Source organism: Triticum aestivum, chromosome 6B (genome assembly GCF_018294505.1).
Source record: "Triticum aestivum cultivar Chinese Spring chromosome 6B, IWGSC CS RefSeq v2.1, whole genome shotgun sequence".
Classification (NCBI taxonomy): Eukaryota; Viridiplantae; Streptophyta; class Magnoliopsida; order Poales; family Poaceae; genus Triticum; species Triticum aestivum.
Window position 1 is genome coordinate 131939700 of NC_057810.1, and position 16089 is coordinate 131955788.

At 43.3% G+C, this 16089-nt stretch overlaps 2 protein-coding genes across 2 annotated transcripts; one reads left to right on the plus strand and one right to left on the minus strand.

Annotated features, from left to right (window-relative positions):
• Positions 1 to 4532: 4532 nt before the first annotated feature.
• On the minus strand, positions 4533 to 11588 carry LOC123136136 (rDNA transcriptional regulator pol5). Its single transcript, XM_044555446.1, has 8 exons — positions 10899 to 11588; positions 10658 to 10783; positions 10376 to 10573; positions 8940 to 9167; positions 7629 to 8774; positions 6788 to 7123; positions 5946 to 6441; positions 4533 to 5556 (listed from the first exon to the last, which is right to left on the minus strand). The coding sequence occupies exons 1-8, from the start codon at positions 11469 to 11471 to the stop codon at positions 4781 to 4783; spliced, it is 3879 nt and encodes a 1292-aa protein (XP_044411381.1). The 5' UTR covers positions 11472 to 11588; the 3' UTR covers positions 4533 to 4780.
• A 131-nt stretch (positions 11589 to 11719) lies between these two features.
• Positions 11720 to 14873, plus strand: LOC123136137 (uncharacterized). The gene is made up of 6 exons (XM_044555448.1): positions 11720 to 11991; positions 12079 to 12161; positions 12253 to 12311; positions 12402 to 12911; positions 13361 to 13451; positions 14345 to 14873. The coding sequence occupies exons 1-6, from the start codon at positions 11841 to 11843 to the stop codon at positions 14429 to 14431; spliced, it is 981 nt and encodes a 326-aa protein (XP_044411383.1). The 5' UTR covers positions 11720 to 11840; the 3' UTR covers positions 14432 to 14873.
• Positions 14874 to 16089: the final 1216 nt, after the last annotated feature.

Consider the following 16089-nt stretch of genomic DNA (forward strand, 5'->3'; position numbering starts at 1 on the left):
TGATGTGTCTTTGGTGCTAGCCCTGCCCCTCTATATGTTGAGCCATGGGGTCGAAACTTGGAGCGAAAGCCTCCTCAAAGTCGGTTTTGCCCGAAAGGCAAGAGTCCCACTCGGACTCCAGGACCAAACGCCACAATCCTTGGCGTCTAGCCTAGACGCCATGGGCCTCGGCGTCTGGCCCAGGGCCAGACGCCAGGGACTCCGGCATTTGGCCTCTAACCTCCGCAAAACTTTCTTTTGCACCGACCTATAGCCTCGTGGGCCTGACCCCTTGGCCTAACCATATCATCCAATATATGAATCTTTACCTTCGGACCATTCCGGAGCTCCTCGTCATGTCTGTGATCTCATCCGGGACTCTGAACAACATTCGGTCACCAACATACATAACTCATATAATACTATATCATCAACAAATGTTAAGCATGCGGACCCTATGGGTTCGAGAACTATGTCGACATGACCAAGACACCTCTCCAGTCAATAACCAATAGCGGGACCTGGATGCCCATATTGGTTCCTACATTTTCTACGAAGACCTTTATCGGTTAAACCTTATGACAACATACGTAATTCCCTTTGTCATCGGTATGTTACTTGCCCGAGATTTGATCGTTGGTATCTTCATACCTAGTTCAATCTCGTTACCAGCAAGTCTCTTTACTCGTTCCGTAATGCATCATCATTTAACTAACTCATTATTCACTTTGCTTGCAAGGCTTCTTATGATGTGCATTACCGAGAGGGCCCAGAGATACCTCTCTGATACTCGGAGTGACAAATTCTAATCTCGATCTATGCCAACCCAACAAACACTTTCGGAGATACCTATAGAGCATCTTTATAATCACCCAGTTACATTGTGACGTTTGATAACACATAAGGCATTCCTCCGGTATCCGGAGTTGCATAATCTCATAGTCGGAGGAATATGTATTTGACATGAAGAAAGCAATAGCAATAAAACTGAACGGTCATTATGCTAAGCTAATGGATGGGTCTTGTCCATCACATCATTCTCCTAATGATGTGATCCCGTTTGTGAAATGACAACATATGTCTATGGTTAGGAAACTTAACCATCTTTGATTAATGACCTAGTCTAGTAGAGGCTTACCAGGGACACGGTGTTTTGTCTATGTATCCACACATGTGTCAAGTTTCCGGTTTATACAATTGTAGCATGAATAATAAACATTTATCTTGAATAAGGAAATATAAAATAACAACTTTATTATTGCCTCTAGGGCATATTTCTTTCAACTGTCACCATAATGGATGACAAGTCTCAAGCACGATCTCTTCGTGATGCTCCACTTGAACACACCGCAATCTTGATGACGATCACCACTTGATGTCATCCACCATGGGTTGTATAAGATATTCCTCTTGACGCAAGCCCATGAAAACATGCCTAACCCCACAAACAACTCTCACGTAGATCATGGGGGTTAGTACACAAAGCGTAATGAACAATGCTTACCATACCATGGGATCACTTGGTCCCTTTCGATACATCTTCTACGCTTTGTGTGTTGATCTACTTGATTCACTCTTTAACTTAGTCTTGATCAACCTTGTATCATGTCTTCTACATGACCATCTTTGGCTAACTCCTTGAATAGCACCTTGGTCATCTCATAAACTCCTTGAAACCAACAAATGGACTACAAGAAATGCCTCAGGGCAAATCCTACGAATATAACTCAAGGCAACCATTAGTCCATAGAGAATGTCATTAATTACCAAAATCAAACATGGGGCACCACATGTTCTTTCATGAAGGAAGAATGCATAAAGGACAATTTGAAACGTTACAAGTCAGGCTTAGCAAGAGGCTAGTAGACTGGAGTGAACAGTACTTATCTTCTGGGAATAAGGAAATTTTAATAAAGGTCGTCGTGCAAGCTATACCAACTTATGTTATGAGTGTATTTCGTTTGCCAGCTTCGGTCTGTGATGATCTAACCCGTATGATGGGGCAGTATTGGTGGGGAGTGGAGAATGGGAAGAAAAAGATGGCTTGGCTCAACTGGGAAAAAATGATGTTACCCAAGGCTATGGGTGGTATGGGGTTTAGAGATATGAGGGCGTTCAACCAGGCGTTGTTGGCTAAGCACGCCTGACGTCTATTGGACACCCCGAACAATCTGTTGGACACCCCGAACAGCTTATGTGCTCGTATACTCCGGGCAAAATATTACCCTAATGGCAACCTACTGGACATGGTCCGAGCAGCTCGTCGGCGGTTGAAAATGAATTGTTTATGGATTGGATCTTCTGAAGAAAGGTGTTATTTGGCGCGTTGGAGATGGTTATCTAATTAAAACATGGCGGGACCCATGGATCCCATGGGGTCATGATTACAGGCCTGTCACACAGAAGAAAAATTCTAGACTCAATTGGGTTGCCGATTTTATTGATGAACATGAAGCATGGAATGTTCAGAGGCTTCAGGAACATTTTTGGGACTTGGATGTTCGTGAGATAACTAAAATTCGAACCTCTCCTAGGAATGGACAGGGTTTTATTGTTTGATCTCGGAAGAAGAGTGGATAGTTTACTGTCAGGAATCCTTTGGCAACTGATGAGAAGAACCATGTCGTGGTGACAGGTGCGGCGAGTATTAATCCATCCGAGAATCGACCTATCTGGCAGTGTATATGGGGTGCCCAGGCCCCCCTTAAAATGAGAATAATGGCATGGAAAGTGGTTTTACACCGTCAACAAACTTGTGCAAAAAGTGTAGACATATTTCAAAGAAGGATACATGTCCTTTCTGCGGCAAGGAAGAAGAAAGTAGCTTTCACGCATTGGTAACTTGCGATCATGCTCGTGCTTTATGGGAACAGATGCGCATGGTGTGGAAGCTACCTGATCATGATACGCTAGTTGAAACCGGCAAGGAATGGCTTTTAAACATTCCTGCTAATTGTCGGGATGATATGAGGGATCATAAAATAATGTTGATTTGGAGGATTTGGTCATTGAGGTCAGATTTAGCACATGGAAAGGAGGTGCTGTCTACTCAGGTGTCGTCTGATTATCTTCAAAGTTACATGCAATCGCTTGGCCTATCCAACAAATATAACACCGAACAAATCATCAAAGGGAAATGCCATTGTTGGAGGAAAGGTCGGCTGTGCATGAAAGGGTGGCCACTGATTCGTTGCCATGGCCTAGACCACCGGCGGACAGCGTCGCCTTGTCCATTGATGGGGTCTTCTCTACGTTGGATGAATTGGCGTCGGCGGGAATGATCTTGAGGAGACATGACGGGAGTGTGATCTTTGCGGCCTACCGTTGTCTATTTAATTGTAACGATGCATTGGAGGCGGAGTTACATGCGTTAATGCAAGGTATGGCACTGGCAGCTCAACATACTAGCTTGCCAGTCATCGTTCAGTCTGATTCTTCCGAGGCTTTGTTGGCTATGACTGGAGACAAGCTATCCCGGTCGGCATATGGTCATTTAGTTGCTAAGATCAAGCATCTTATTATAGAGAGGGAATTTTTTCCGTTGAAGATTAAACATGAACAAAATAGGGTAGCAGATCGGCTGGCTTTGTATAGTCGCACGGAGAGTACCACTATTGTGTCTTGTGTGGCTAGGTAGAGGTCCGTCTTGTATTGAGCAACTATTGCCTCTCGATTGAACCCTATTCATTTGGAATAAACTCCTTTACCATCACAAAAAAAATGTAGAATGACCATGCTTCTCTTTGTGTTCATATAAATAATTTCAATCTTATGGCCTTGATTTACATACAAATGACTCCCTCGTACTTTCGTAGAATGCTGCAGCGCATTGATTAACGTTTGTCCTTCTCAAACATTTTTTTTTCTTTTGCGGGTAGTCCTCAAACATTATCCACTTTACCAGGATCTCCCTCGCAGAGTCCTTCCTCCGCCGATCCTGCCCCGCCGAGGCACGGACACACCATCGACACCTGTAGCCCCATTCCTCCTCCTCCTGTGTTCCTCCTCCCTTTCTCCATTCTTCACGCGGAAATCATCTAGAACGATCCAGCCAGTCTCCCCCCTATCCCTGCATCTTCCCTGCCCCAACCTGCTGCAATCGATCTTTGGATTGTCCTCCAGAGAATGGAATAGTAACACGCGCTCCGGAGAGGCGGCAGCTGAGGAGCAGGTCCTTCCAATGCTAGCTTCCGTGCCCGACCAAACTGAATCGAATGCAGTGAAGATGGCGGAGCATCGAAGGCAGTTTATTTCTGATCTGACAGCTACCATTGTTGGCGAAGCTGCAGAGTTTTTTTAGAAATTTTGTAATCCACTTCTCTCTGTTTCTTACCAGCAATTACTACGGGTTTGCTTAAGATTCAATAATCAATATCTTTCTTATAGGGACGGGAGAGATCCTTTGTATGTATGTTAGATTTATCTAAAATGTTCCTTTTGCTTGACAGTCATTTGAGTTCTCTGAAGCCTGTCAAACAAGCCACACGCTCACCCCGCCAAAAAAAACACTCACCAGTTTCTTAAGAGGGTAATTTACGAACTAACACCAGCAATTGAACGAACTTGGCAAGCAAGCGGTAAATCTAATCTCAGCAACATATGCAGGCGTTCATACAACTGTCGTACATCCACATACTGTTCCATATTGCTGACAGCTAGCTTCTCTGTTTCAGGTATCGTCACGAGAAAAAATACAGTTTAATTTAATCCAAGCTAAGGAGCTGATATTACAAGCAAAATTAATTCAGCCCAAAGTAATTTCTGGTGCCTTTCAACGTCTTCGGGAAACAATTCACATGCATCACTGTCGGAAGGGAACAAATGCAGCTCCCAGCTGTGCCTCACACAGGGTGTACGCTTCCGAGCTTAGCTTCTTCTGAAACTTCTCTTTCAGATTGAGCCTCGTCACGGTTTGCAGAGCCCTCGTGCAAAATCTACGGACCTCCTGGCGACGCGACTTGTTTTCGGGCATCTTTGTGAGGATTTCCTGCATCAGCTCGCACAGCAGAGCCATGTGCTTCTTCAAAACCTTTGACGCGCTCGAGACGTCGTCGCCGACCCAGGATTTCAATATGCAGTCCACCAGCTCCAAAGTTTGAACCCTTCGGTATTCAGCCTTGGTGCTGCCGATCTTCTGTAGAGCAAAGCCGAAAAGCTCCCGTCCTACCCAGGGGTTCCTGCGGAAAGCCTCCTTCACAAAACCAATCTTCAGCCGCGATTTCTTGTTGCTGAAGTAGTCGTTCAGCATGTACTGGAACTTATCGACCACACTTGCAAGTTCCTGCTTGGAACAACCCTTGGAATTGATAATCTTCAGAATCCAAAACGTGGCATTTTGGGCCGCAGAAGCAACTGCTTTGTATCGTGACCGTGATGCCAGATGCAGAGCCTTCTGCAGCAAACTTTCAAGTCTACTAAGTTCGACATCAAAGCCTTTTGGACATTCTTTTGCTTTGAATATCCTTTTCTGCAATATACCACCAATACGTTGCCTGAACTGCTCATTGCCATCCGCGCTATGTGATTTCACAAAAGCTTGCATTAAGAAAGCATACACATCCAGCACCAGTTTTTTTCCTGCAAAGTTGGGAGACAGATGGTTACAAGAAAGAAAGAAAATTGCAGAACATAGGTAGATCACATGGAATAAAACAATTGATACAAGAACACATTAAGATAAGCAAAAGAGAAGAAAACAAACACCTCTGATAGTGTTAAACATTAGATGGTCAAAGTTCTGCATGTTACGTATATTTTAACAGATAAAAAAGGCAAATATAGTTTTGTCCTCAAATACCTATTTAACTAGAAAGTGCAAGCTACAGAAAATGTCAACACAATAAAATAGGCTTCTGTATGTCTTTCATCGGAATGGCAAACCCGAACTAATGATCTACACAATTACAAGTGTCATTTTACCTGATACACGACATATAGGCAACAAAAATAAATGAGTGGGAATATACCTGGATTCCTCTGAAGATATATCTCCAGTAAAGTAAGCACGCGAAGCTTAAATCGCATAAGTTGAGATTGCTGAGTTTCACTACCAGGAAGGTTGTTGCGCTCCTTGAAAATCCTCGCAATATAAGGATCAATACGGAACATAGCATCGTCGTCCATACCATCTGAATCGTCGGAATCTTCCCCACCTTTGGTAGCTTCTGCATCATCTCCATCTTTTGCCTTATTGTCGACTGTTTCTTCCAAATCATCCTGATCCTCATCTACTTCATCAGCTGAATCATCTTCCAGTTCCTCATCCATTTCATCTGTGGCATCATCAACATTCCCAACATCCGCATCTTCCATTTCATCATCATCTTCAATATCAACACGAGCCTCATCTTCGTCATCATCGCTATCTGTTTGACGACGAGAGCCTTTCAAATCTATCTTTACAACTCTCAGCATATCAAGAAGCCCTGTTTCTGTAATCTCATCACTGAACACACGGAAAACCTGTTGTTTCAAAGAGAAGACGTAGTTAGTTAAGGCAATAAAATACTCCTCTGTACACTAATGTAAGACGTTTTTGCAGTTCAAATTAATGTACAGAGGTAGTATATGCCAAGAATTTTAGTAGCAAATGACATAAAAAAGGTGAGACGAGCATATTGTCTGCTTCAATTTCGACTGATACAGATATGGAAAATGTACATTTCATGTTTAGGAATGACGATGAAAATATATTACATTGACTGAAAGAGGCACAAATGATTAAGATGAATGCACTCCACTTATTTCTTAGTATCATCACTAAAGATTTTTCAAAATTGTAAAACTGCCAACTGCTATGAATACTTGCCTGTTCAATGGCAAAACACACGGGGCCAGATACATGAGGCAAAACAGAGAGAAAAGTCTGCACAAGTACATCAATAGACTCTAATGACCCATCCTCATTAGGCTCCTCTGACCCATCCTCATCAGACTCCTCTGTACCACCCTCAACAGATTCCGGCGCACTGGAATTGTCGCTCTGAGCAATGGAAGGAAATGTTTTCTTGCAACATATAATCACATCAATTGCAGCCTCCCAGAACTCCTCTGGATGGAGCAGAACTTGCAGCAGTAACTGAATAAGGAGATAACGTATAACGTGCATTTTAGTTGAATCCAATCCAGTGCCAATTTTTCTTTCCTGATCACGCAGAAAGAAACCACAGATATCAGATAAAGACCCAACAAGGATATGTATTAAGGAACATCAATGATAATTTACAGAACTGTTAGTTAGTTTCAAACAACACTACAAAAATTCCATGACTCTCACATGAGCAAAAATAGAAGGATATCCAAAACAAAAGAAGAAAGTAATGCACTTCTCTTTGGTCACAGGCTATCACATTGCCAAAGTATTCATGCAATGCTCTAATGCACACGTTCGACATAAGGACAGCTACAATGGTAAAAAGGTAGCATTCTCTTATGCCCTCCACATCTACAGATGATAATAATATAATGCTGCATTTGTTTAGCAATATTTTGCACACATACCAACGTATATGCACAACCAAGTAGGGCATGTGTACACCTCAAAAGAAAAAAAAAACATGCTCACTACGTCATCTTTGCAGACCAATAAAACATAATCTAGAGCATATAAGCAATGAATAAGCCAAGTGGAACAGCAAGCAGTCACAAACCTCCTGGAAAAGTGCAGATTCCGTAGCCAGTGTTTTCTTGAATGCATTATCATCATTGCTGCTCAAGGTTCTGAACAGTGAAACTGAAGGAATATTGCACACAGTGTTAATGAAACGCATGAAGTAGAAGCCTAAGTCATTAGACTTAACCCCGCTAACATGCAAAGCCTCATCCTTCTGTGCATCTTCTAGTAATAACTGAAGTTGTTCAATGCATTCATTACGAAGCGATGTCGATATAGCTGCCTTTGGCCATTTGAACTTCTCTTGCAACTCAAATGATGTCACCTCAGTTCCTAAAGAGGCTGAGAACAGACCTTGGACTGCAAAGAATTTTAGTATCTCAGTTTGCACCTGAAATTTTTCTTCAATACACTTGATCATCTCAGAATCTGTCAGCGAACTTCCTTTAGATGTGAGCTTTAGATTTTTCAAGACAAATGGAATTGTATTCACCACCCAACTCTTCAGAAGGTCAGCATTCCCTTCGCCAACAAGTTCCTTCTCTTCAATTGAGCCAACTTCAGAATTCTCATCAGTTGTCTGACTTTGATCAGATGGTTCATCTGTAACAGAACCTTCATCCACAAAGAGTGCCATCAAATTTTGCACAAGATGCAAACAATCTTGACCATTCTGGATCTTGGCGATCAACCCTTTAACAGTTTTTGTTTTTGTCAGGCTGTCAAATCTTCCAAAGCTATACTTCTGCAAGTTGATGATAACAGCAACACAACGATCATTGTCATTGCTTACTAAACTGACTAATTCTTTCAGAAAATGTTGACCGGCATTGTATAACCACGATGAAGCATTAGACAGAATGTCCATCAATCCAAGAACAACTTTGCTGGACAGAATTACTTGAATAGATGATGGAGATAGTCTTGGTAGGAGATCAATAATTATATTAAATGCTAGATGCTTCCGGTCGTGAGATGAGAGCAGCAATGATCTTTCAATAATAACCTCACAGAAATTGCGTAGGTTCTTTTTTGAATCCTCAGAGGAACTGCCTTTCTTACTCTTTTTGTGCTTTTTGCTAGAACTCGTATTGTTATCACTCTGAGAAGCTTCCTCCCGGATGAGCATGTCTGTGATAACATGCCATATACTATGAATGCGTGGAAGACAAAATGCAGATTCCTGCATAAGATTACAGCAGAACAATTAAAGAATCAACCAGCAAATGCCACAAAATATACAACATTTCAAGAACATAAGAACATACACTGATTATTTCAGATAGAACATAAGATGTTAAAACTTTATTGAAAGTTCCTCATGAAACTTAAAATTGCTCAAAATTACCTTAAAACAAGCAGCAAGGGATAGAAGATGCTCTTCTGTGAAAAAATTGTCAAGACTGAATGGATATGGCAGAAGCTTCCCAAATATCTCCCTCTGAACATTAGTTCTTTCTTGGAACTTCAAAGCCAGGAAGAGCGCATCTGGGTCTCCAACATTAGCAGCTCTGTTGAACCAATCTTGTACACAAGGGGTATCTAGAACCTCAGAGAATATAGCTTCATCTGGCAGCTGCAACACACAGAGAAGTTACAAAGAAACAAATCAACCAAGCAATCACATATGGGAACCATTCACAAATGACAAATGTCCAAATATTAGTTCAGTTCTTTAATTCCATTTTACCACAAATGGAAATAGAATATGCAATTGCAAAAAAATCATACTAGTATAGTCCCAGCAGCCATATGCGCATAGCCAATACTTCAGTGCTGGGTTCATAATGGTGCCCTTTTTTGTAAAAAAAAACATAGTAATTTCTGTCTTTGCATGCTTATCTACAAAAACAAATGACACCAGAGTTACTGGTTTTTGCATTAGCCCCCTGATTTACAGCTAGATTGGGTGGGGGTGGGGAGTAATAGCTCGTCAGAAGGGTTAATAATAACCAAAGGCAAAAGCTAAAAATGATGGCATAATTTGTGATGAGGATACAGATGTATATTGATGAAACTATTTAGCAGAAGAACATCCATTCATGCCTCTAGCTAAAATAATACAGGTTGCAAACCAAATAAACTGCCAAATTTGGTTAATGCTTAAAACCAATATATTTCCTTCTTCAATGAGCCATCAATAAAAACAAACCACATAAAAAAAAGATAAGAAAAAAAAGCAAGGGAGGTAAATACACTACAGCAGAAAAGACGAGCACACTTCTCTGGGGTTCTTAAAACACACAAACAACTGGTAAAAATAAATGTTCATGTTAGCTTGTTTTGGCTGGTAGTTACTTGACTGCTTAGCGTCTTAGTACTTTATACTTGACACGAACACCTAGTCCAACTCACTATCAGAATCAGGATTAAGGTTACTTATGTTTAGAATGTCTTGTCAACCATGTGATACGACAACCTCATGTAAATCAGGGCAAAGGCTATGGTCACAGATTTGTTCTACAAATAAGCAGATTGATAGATCAGATGGTGATGCAATCAAGGATTGAGATTGCTGCACCACAGTAACACCAGCTTTTTTATGTTGCGACAATTGTTGAGCTAATTCATTTATTTTAAATATTTATCAAATTCTACCAGGAAAAACATGTTCTCAATGTCCACCAGCAAATAGCATAGACTGCCATGGGCTGCACTGATGCTGTTGCACCTTTCAACTAACACAAGAAGCCTTCCATAGCATGCATGATATTTGTAGTTCTACTAGAAGATTAGAACACTGCATGATACAAAGATTGTTAAGCACGCGCCTATGGTATGTACCTTCCTGGTTAAATCCAGAATCAATGCAACTGCAGGCTCGGTGAGATATCGTTTCTTATTTCCAAGTTGCACAACCTCTGTAACAAAATCCCTGAGAATAGGAGAAGACTTATCACGTTTCCACTGTCCTAAAACCCTTCCAGACCTTGCAAGTGATCCAAATCCAAACAGGCGCCCCAAAAGATTGTCCTTAGCTTCCTACAACGGAATGAGTACTGGAGAATTAAGCTGACAGTACAGTGGGACATAAGAAATGTGCATCTAATCATAACGCCAAGTTACCGGTCCTTTCATGGAAGCCGAATATTCCAGCAAAGCAGGTATCAACTTCATAACGGCTTCCATGCTGATCGCTTTAATTGACTGGAGCACAGCTGCGAGGCCCAACGCGAATCCTTGCCTTGCAAACTGCAAATAAGAACCCCGAGCATAGCAATTAATTGAAGCGTGACACCGCAGTTTAATCATTCCATTACATCACAGAACGTAGGTTCTGTCCTAGACTCAGGACAGCATTCCTAACCTCTCTAGAGGAAGAGATACCGCGGATGAGCCGCCGGATGGCATACCGCACGGCGGGCGCGCAGTTATCCAGCCCATCCTCCTTCTCGGCCTCCATCTGCGAAGGGCCGTCGCGATCCCCCTCTCCCTCCTCCCCGTCCTCCCGCGCGGCCTTCTCCTTCTCATACGCCCTCTGCACGTCCCGGAGCTCGGCCACCAGCGCCTCGGCCGCGGCCTCCCTCAGCGAGGCCTCGGGCGACGCCAGGCCCCTGAAGACATTCATGTGGAGCCCCGGCCCCGCCACCACCGGAGCGGGCGCGGGCGCGGGCACCGAGACCACCGCCGCAGCCTCCTCCGCCGCGGCCGCGGGCTGCGGCTTGGGGGCGGCGGCGGCCTTCTCCGCGGACTGGCGGTGGCGGTCCTTGTCGAGCTGCTTCCGCTGCTTCCTGACCTCCATGGCCAGCTTCTTCTTCTTCTTCGCCGGCACCTCCCCCGCCGGGCCCGCCGCCCTCGCCGCGGCCTCGTCCTGCGAGGAGTCCGACGCGGCGGGGTCGAGCTCCGCCAGCGCCGTCGGGGGCCGCTTCTTTCCGGCCATCAGATAGCTTGGTTGGTGGGTCTCCGCGTCCGAGCCGCCGTCTGCTGAGGTTTATGCCCGAGACGAGACGAAACGGGACGGCCAAGCTGCGGGGGAGAGGCGCGGCCTACTAGGGTTAGGGTTTTTGCTCCCGCCCCCCTCCCCTCCCTCTTATTTTTTCACCGTCTACTGAAGCCAGCCCAAGCCCATCAGCGCATCACATGTCCAGGAGCCCAGTTATCTTGGCCCGAGACCATCTGGCCCGTAAGCATTAATTCTCTCTGGCTGGCAGGTGGGCGTCCAAGGCGGCGTGTGGGGCCCACGGAATAAGGCGACGGAGCGAGAAGGGAAAGGGGAAGGGGAAGCAGTGTGTGTCGGCGCGGCGGAGCAATGGCGGACAAGCCGAGCCGGGCGCTGGTGCTCTACGCCGCCGGCCACGCGGCGCTGCTCGCCGGGGGCGGAGGGGGGAAGGGCCACCTCGACGCGTTCGCCTCCATCGCCTCCTGCGGCTTCCTCTCCGTCCGCACCCCCGCCGTCAACGGTACCAATCCAGCCCCACCCCCTCTCGCGCGGTTGCTTTGCTTACCCCCTTAAACTGAGAGGTTTCTGGTCTTATCTCTCAACCCAGAGGATGGAGGGGACAAGAACAGCGACACGATTCTCGAGCTGGCGCAGCTCCTCGACGTGTACGATGCCCTCTACCCTGCCAAGGTGCGATCCTGCTCTCCGGGTTTGCGTCAGGACGAAGTAGTTGCAGAGTGGGTTTGTGTTTGCGATGCTGATTATATTTGTTGCACGTTAGGATGGGGAAACTGCCCGGGTGGATCCGCAGGAGCTAGTAGTCCCCAAGCTATCCGAGAGGTTCGATGTGTGTGTGTGTGATCTTTTGTTTTGGTTACTGTTAGTGTATCCATTGTAACTGTGATGGCTGACTGACTGCTGAAAATCCAGGTTCATGGGGCTGAGAGCCGCTATGGTCACCAATTGCCCCGGTGTTAGTTCATTCGCGGCGAATCTTGGCTTCCACGTTTTCGGAACTGAGGATTTTGCCGCACAGTCCGGTTCAGGCAGCAGTTCTAAGGACGCTAGAATAATCGACCGGGCGTTCGCTCTGCTGGGATTTGCGGAGGGGAATGTCCAGGACACATCCGAGTTCGATCTGGTGTTTGTGCATGCCGCAATGGAGAACACAGCCGGCAAGCTGGGGAAATTAGGGATGAAGACGGATCTCAACCGGCTTGACAAACTGGTGGCTTCCGTGATGGAAGCTGCGCCGGTCGGTTCAGCTGTCGCCGCCCGTATTCATGTGTCTGTTGTCTTGAGCTATGGATCTGCTACAGAAAATAAGGAAGAGGCGTGCCTCATCTTGAACTCTTCAACCGAAACTGATTCCGACTTGAAGTTACTCCGTCCACGCCAGAGCTACACTATGAAAGAAGGAAAGACGTTGGATGATGTCAGGTAAATATTGTTCTTGGCTAGCAAATGAAAGTCATGACAGATGTTTTGAAGTACAACCTTTATTACAGAAAAATGCTCCTTTGGGTTTTCTTGTTTTTTATGTGAATTGATCCATATCATGGCCTTCCAAATATAACTTGTTTGTCATCTCCAGTCAATATTTCGTTGTATGACATGACTCTGCAATGGCTCGGATCACAACCATTAGCCATCTCATGAAAGCTAACAAGACACCTTTTGGTTTTGTGAAGTGAAGTTGAAAAATGTCATTCTAATACATGACAGGACCGGTCTAGAGATATGTAGTAGATGCTACATCAGTCTATGTGCCTATTTTTTGTTGTTTTATGCACTCAACAATGGTGCGATGTATAGTACAATGAAAGCGCATCTGTGTACAATGACACGTCTAGACTTACACAAATATATTTATTATACATATTCTGCAGGAATCATCATCCGATGCTATTGGCACAGTGGCAGCAAGGAGTAACACGTTCTGATTTGGCCAAAGAGTTCTCTTTTGAGGAATTTATAAAGGTCTGCTTAATCCACTTTTTATAATGTTTATCTGAATCAGAGAAACTTTTATCAAATAATACTACTACATATGCAAGTTTGTTCCCGTGATACTGTTTATTACTCCCTCTGTACATAAATATAAGACGTTTTAGAGACTAGGAATACTTTGTTTATCCAGTTGTTTAGAATGGACAAACACTGCAGTTCTTCCTTTTTCAAAGTTTGGTACTGGTGCCAGCATTAGAAACTTGGCAGTACTTTCTTTTTTAGAAAATAAAGTTTCTAGATTAAAATAAGCTATATAGTATTGATATTAATTCCTTCGGTAGTGGACAGTTTCTGTAATAATAATATTGTACTCTAGTAACTAGCTATTACTCACCATGGCGCCTCTGGTTACAAAAAAGAAGAAGCATGTAGGGTATGCAGCATACGCTCATTTTCATGCCACGGTTTATCAAGATTTCCTCGGTCGATCATCCACTTATCCTTCTTTGATACACCTTATAAATCGGAAAACCTTGGTGTGGTCAACTTTGATATATTGCTAAAATAGTCGATGGCGAAGTGTATCATCTTTATAGGATACCCAAGATATGTGTCACAGACCAGAATGAGTATGCTCCACAAGAGTAAATCACAGTAGCTTTATTTTATAAAGTAATTACCGAAGGGATCAAAACTTAATTGCAGGGTTGCTATTGCTTTTACATTCTCACAGCTTCCCATCTGTGTGCTCATCTGGTCATGATGTAGAGCCTAGGCTTCCAACTGTGTTATGTTTCAATATGTGTTTGAAGTTTTGGCTGGTGATTCTTAATTATTTCCAAACACGGGTCTTGCCATTTTTCTCTTTAGTTTCAGTTTCCTTAAATCATTTAACTAACTTCATTTTGTAATGTAATCAACAGCGTGCCGGAAACTTCGCTATGCTTGCCGAGCGCTTTCTACATGAGGTTGCATTTAAGCTCTGGAAAGCGCCAAAATATGGAGCATAGTTCTATCTGAGGAGGTTCTCTCTTAATAAGGCGTGGAATCACCTAATAAAAGGGGTGCTACACAAGTACTTCTTTCAAATGGGTACTGCGGCAGATATTGCAAATAGATGAGTTCTGTACTCTCCTAAGGTTCTCATTTGGTATCACCCATGCTCCATGCCAACGATGCCGTGGTACTGGGAACTCATAGGCTCATTACCAGTAGTAGTTACTCACTTAGTGGAGATCTGTTGTGAGCCTCTCTAACGCTTTCCTTTTGTGAAACAATGCCATCATTCGCAGCTTTGCTTGAAATTTCTTAACGTGGCAGTTGTTTCTGCGTCTAGCTCTGTATCGGCTTTGTACCATGTGCGGATCACTGTAATGTAGATGCTATTCCTGGAAATGATGACCGGCTGGAGCATCAATTTTAATAACAAATACTGGAATTTGTTTTCCTACAGAAGGATAATGAAAGCATGTGCTCGTGTCAAGTATATACATGCAAACTTGCAGAAGGATTAGAATACCTGTGGTACAAAAATATTCATCCGAATGCCCCCTATATGTTGGCTATCCTGATTGAGTGCGCGAAGTGATATGGTTCTTTTTTAGGAATATGACCTGGATAAAGCTCGAAACCTGAAACTCTTGCTTTCAGCTTTTGAGCAAATGTCGGGCCTTGTTATGAACATCCATAAAAGTGAATTGTCCTGTTTGGAAGAGACCAATGAGATGGCTGCTAAATACGCTGACATATTTGGCTGTGCATAAGGTCAATTCTTGATTAAGTACTTCAGAATTCTCATTCATTATCAACATCTCATAAACCGGAGTAGATACATGTACAAAAGTGCTTAGAGAAACGGTTGAGCAATTGGAAAGGCAAGTTGTTTCTCATTGGAGGACAATTGATTTTGATCAAGTCTATCCTCGGTTCTCTATATGCTCTCCTTTCAATTCCCAAAAGAGGCCCTGCAAAGGCTGGATTATTTCAAATTCAGATTCCTTCGGCGAAGAGACAATGAAACAAAAAGGTATTTGTTCGCCAATGAAGCTTGTTTTGTAAATCGAAAGACCAAGGTGATCAAGAATGATGCCTTACTTAGTAAATGGTTGTTCGGCCTACTTAAAAAGACCCTATGCACAGCGAAGCAAACATTTGTTTCAAAGTGATTAACTCCAACACTAATTCAAATCCCACCAGCTCTTCTTTTTGTGAATCTCTTTGTTTTCATAAAATAAAATCTCTTCATGTGAAATAAGAAGGGAGAATATCATATGGAAACCAACATTTGGTGGAAACCGGTGAAAAGTGAAAACCACGAGAAGATGTTTTGAAGTTTCAAAAAAATCTGAAAAAAAATACGGGATGATAAGAGGATGATGTTTTATTGCCGCACAAAATTTCAAGTTGAAACACATTACGAGATGTGAGCTACGAAAAAGACAAAATCAGCGTTGAATAGTGCCAAACAGTAATGTCACTATTTAGGGCTGAATTTGCCTTTTTTATAGCTCACATCTCGTAATGTGTTTCAACTTGAAATTTTGCATGGTAATAAAACATCACCCTCTTAACATCCCATATTTTTTCAGATTTTTTAAAACTTTAAAATATGGTTTCCATGAAGTTTTCACTGAATATTGTTTTCCATATGATATTCTCCCGTGAAATA

Bases quoted from the DNA above. Each gene is read 5' to 3' on its own strand.
- LOC123136136 (XM_044555446.1), bottom strand. From the start codon at position 11,471: ATGGCCGGAAAGAAGCGGCCCCCGACGGCGCTGGCGGAGCTCGACCCC. The intron at 10,784-10,898 runs GTTAGGAATGCT...TCTTATTTGCAG, and splicing joins GTATCTCTTCCTCTAGAGAG to TTTGCAAGGCAAGGATTCGC. The intron at 7,124-7,628 runs GTTTGTGACTGC...CTGCGTGATCAG, and splicing joins AATCTGCACTTTTCCAGGAG to GAAAGAAAAATTGGCACTGG.
- LOC123136137 (XM_044555448.1), top strand. From the start codon at position 11,841: ATGGCGGACAAGCCGAGCCGGGCGCTGGTGCTCTACGCCGCCGGCCAC. The intron at 12,162-12,252 runs GTGCGATCCTGC...GTTGCACGTTAG, and splicing joins ATGCCCTCTACCCTGCCAAG to GATGGGGAAACTGCCCGGGT. The intron at 12,912-13,360 runs GTAAATATTGTT...CATATTCTGCAG, and splicing joins AAGACGTTGGATGATGTCAG to GAATCATCATCCGATGCTAT.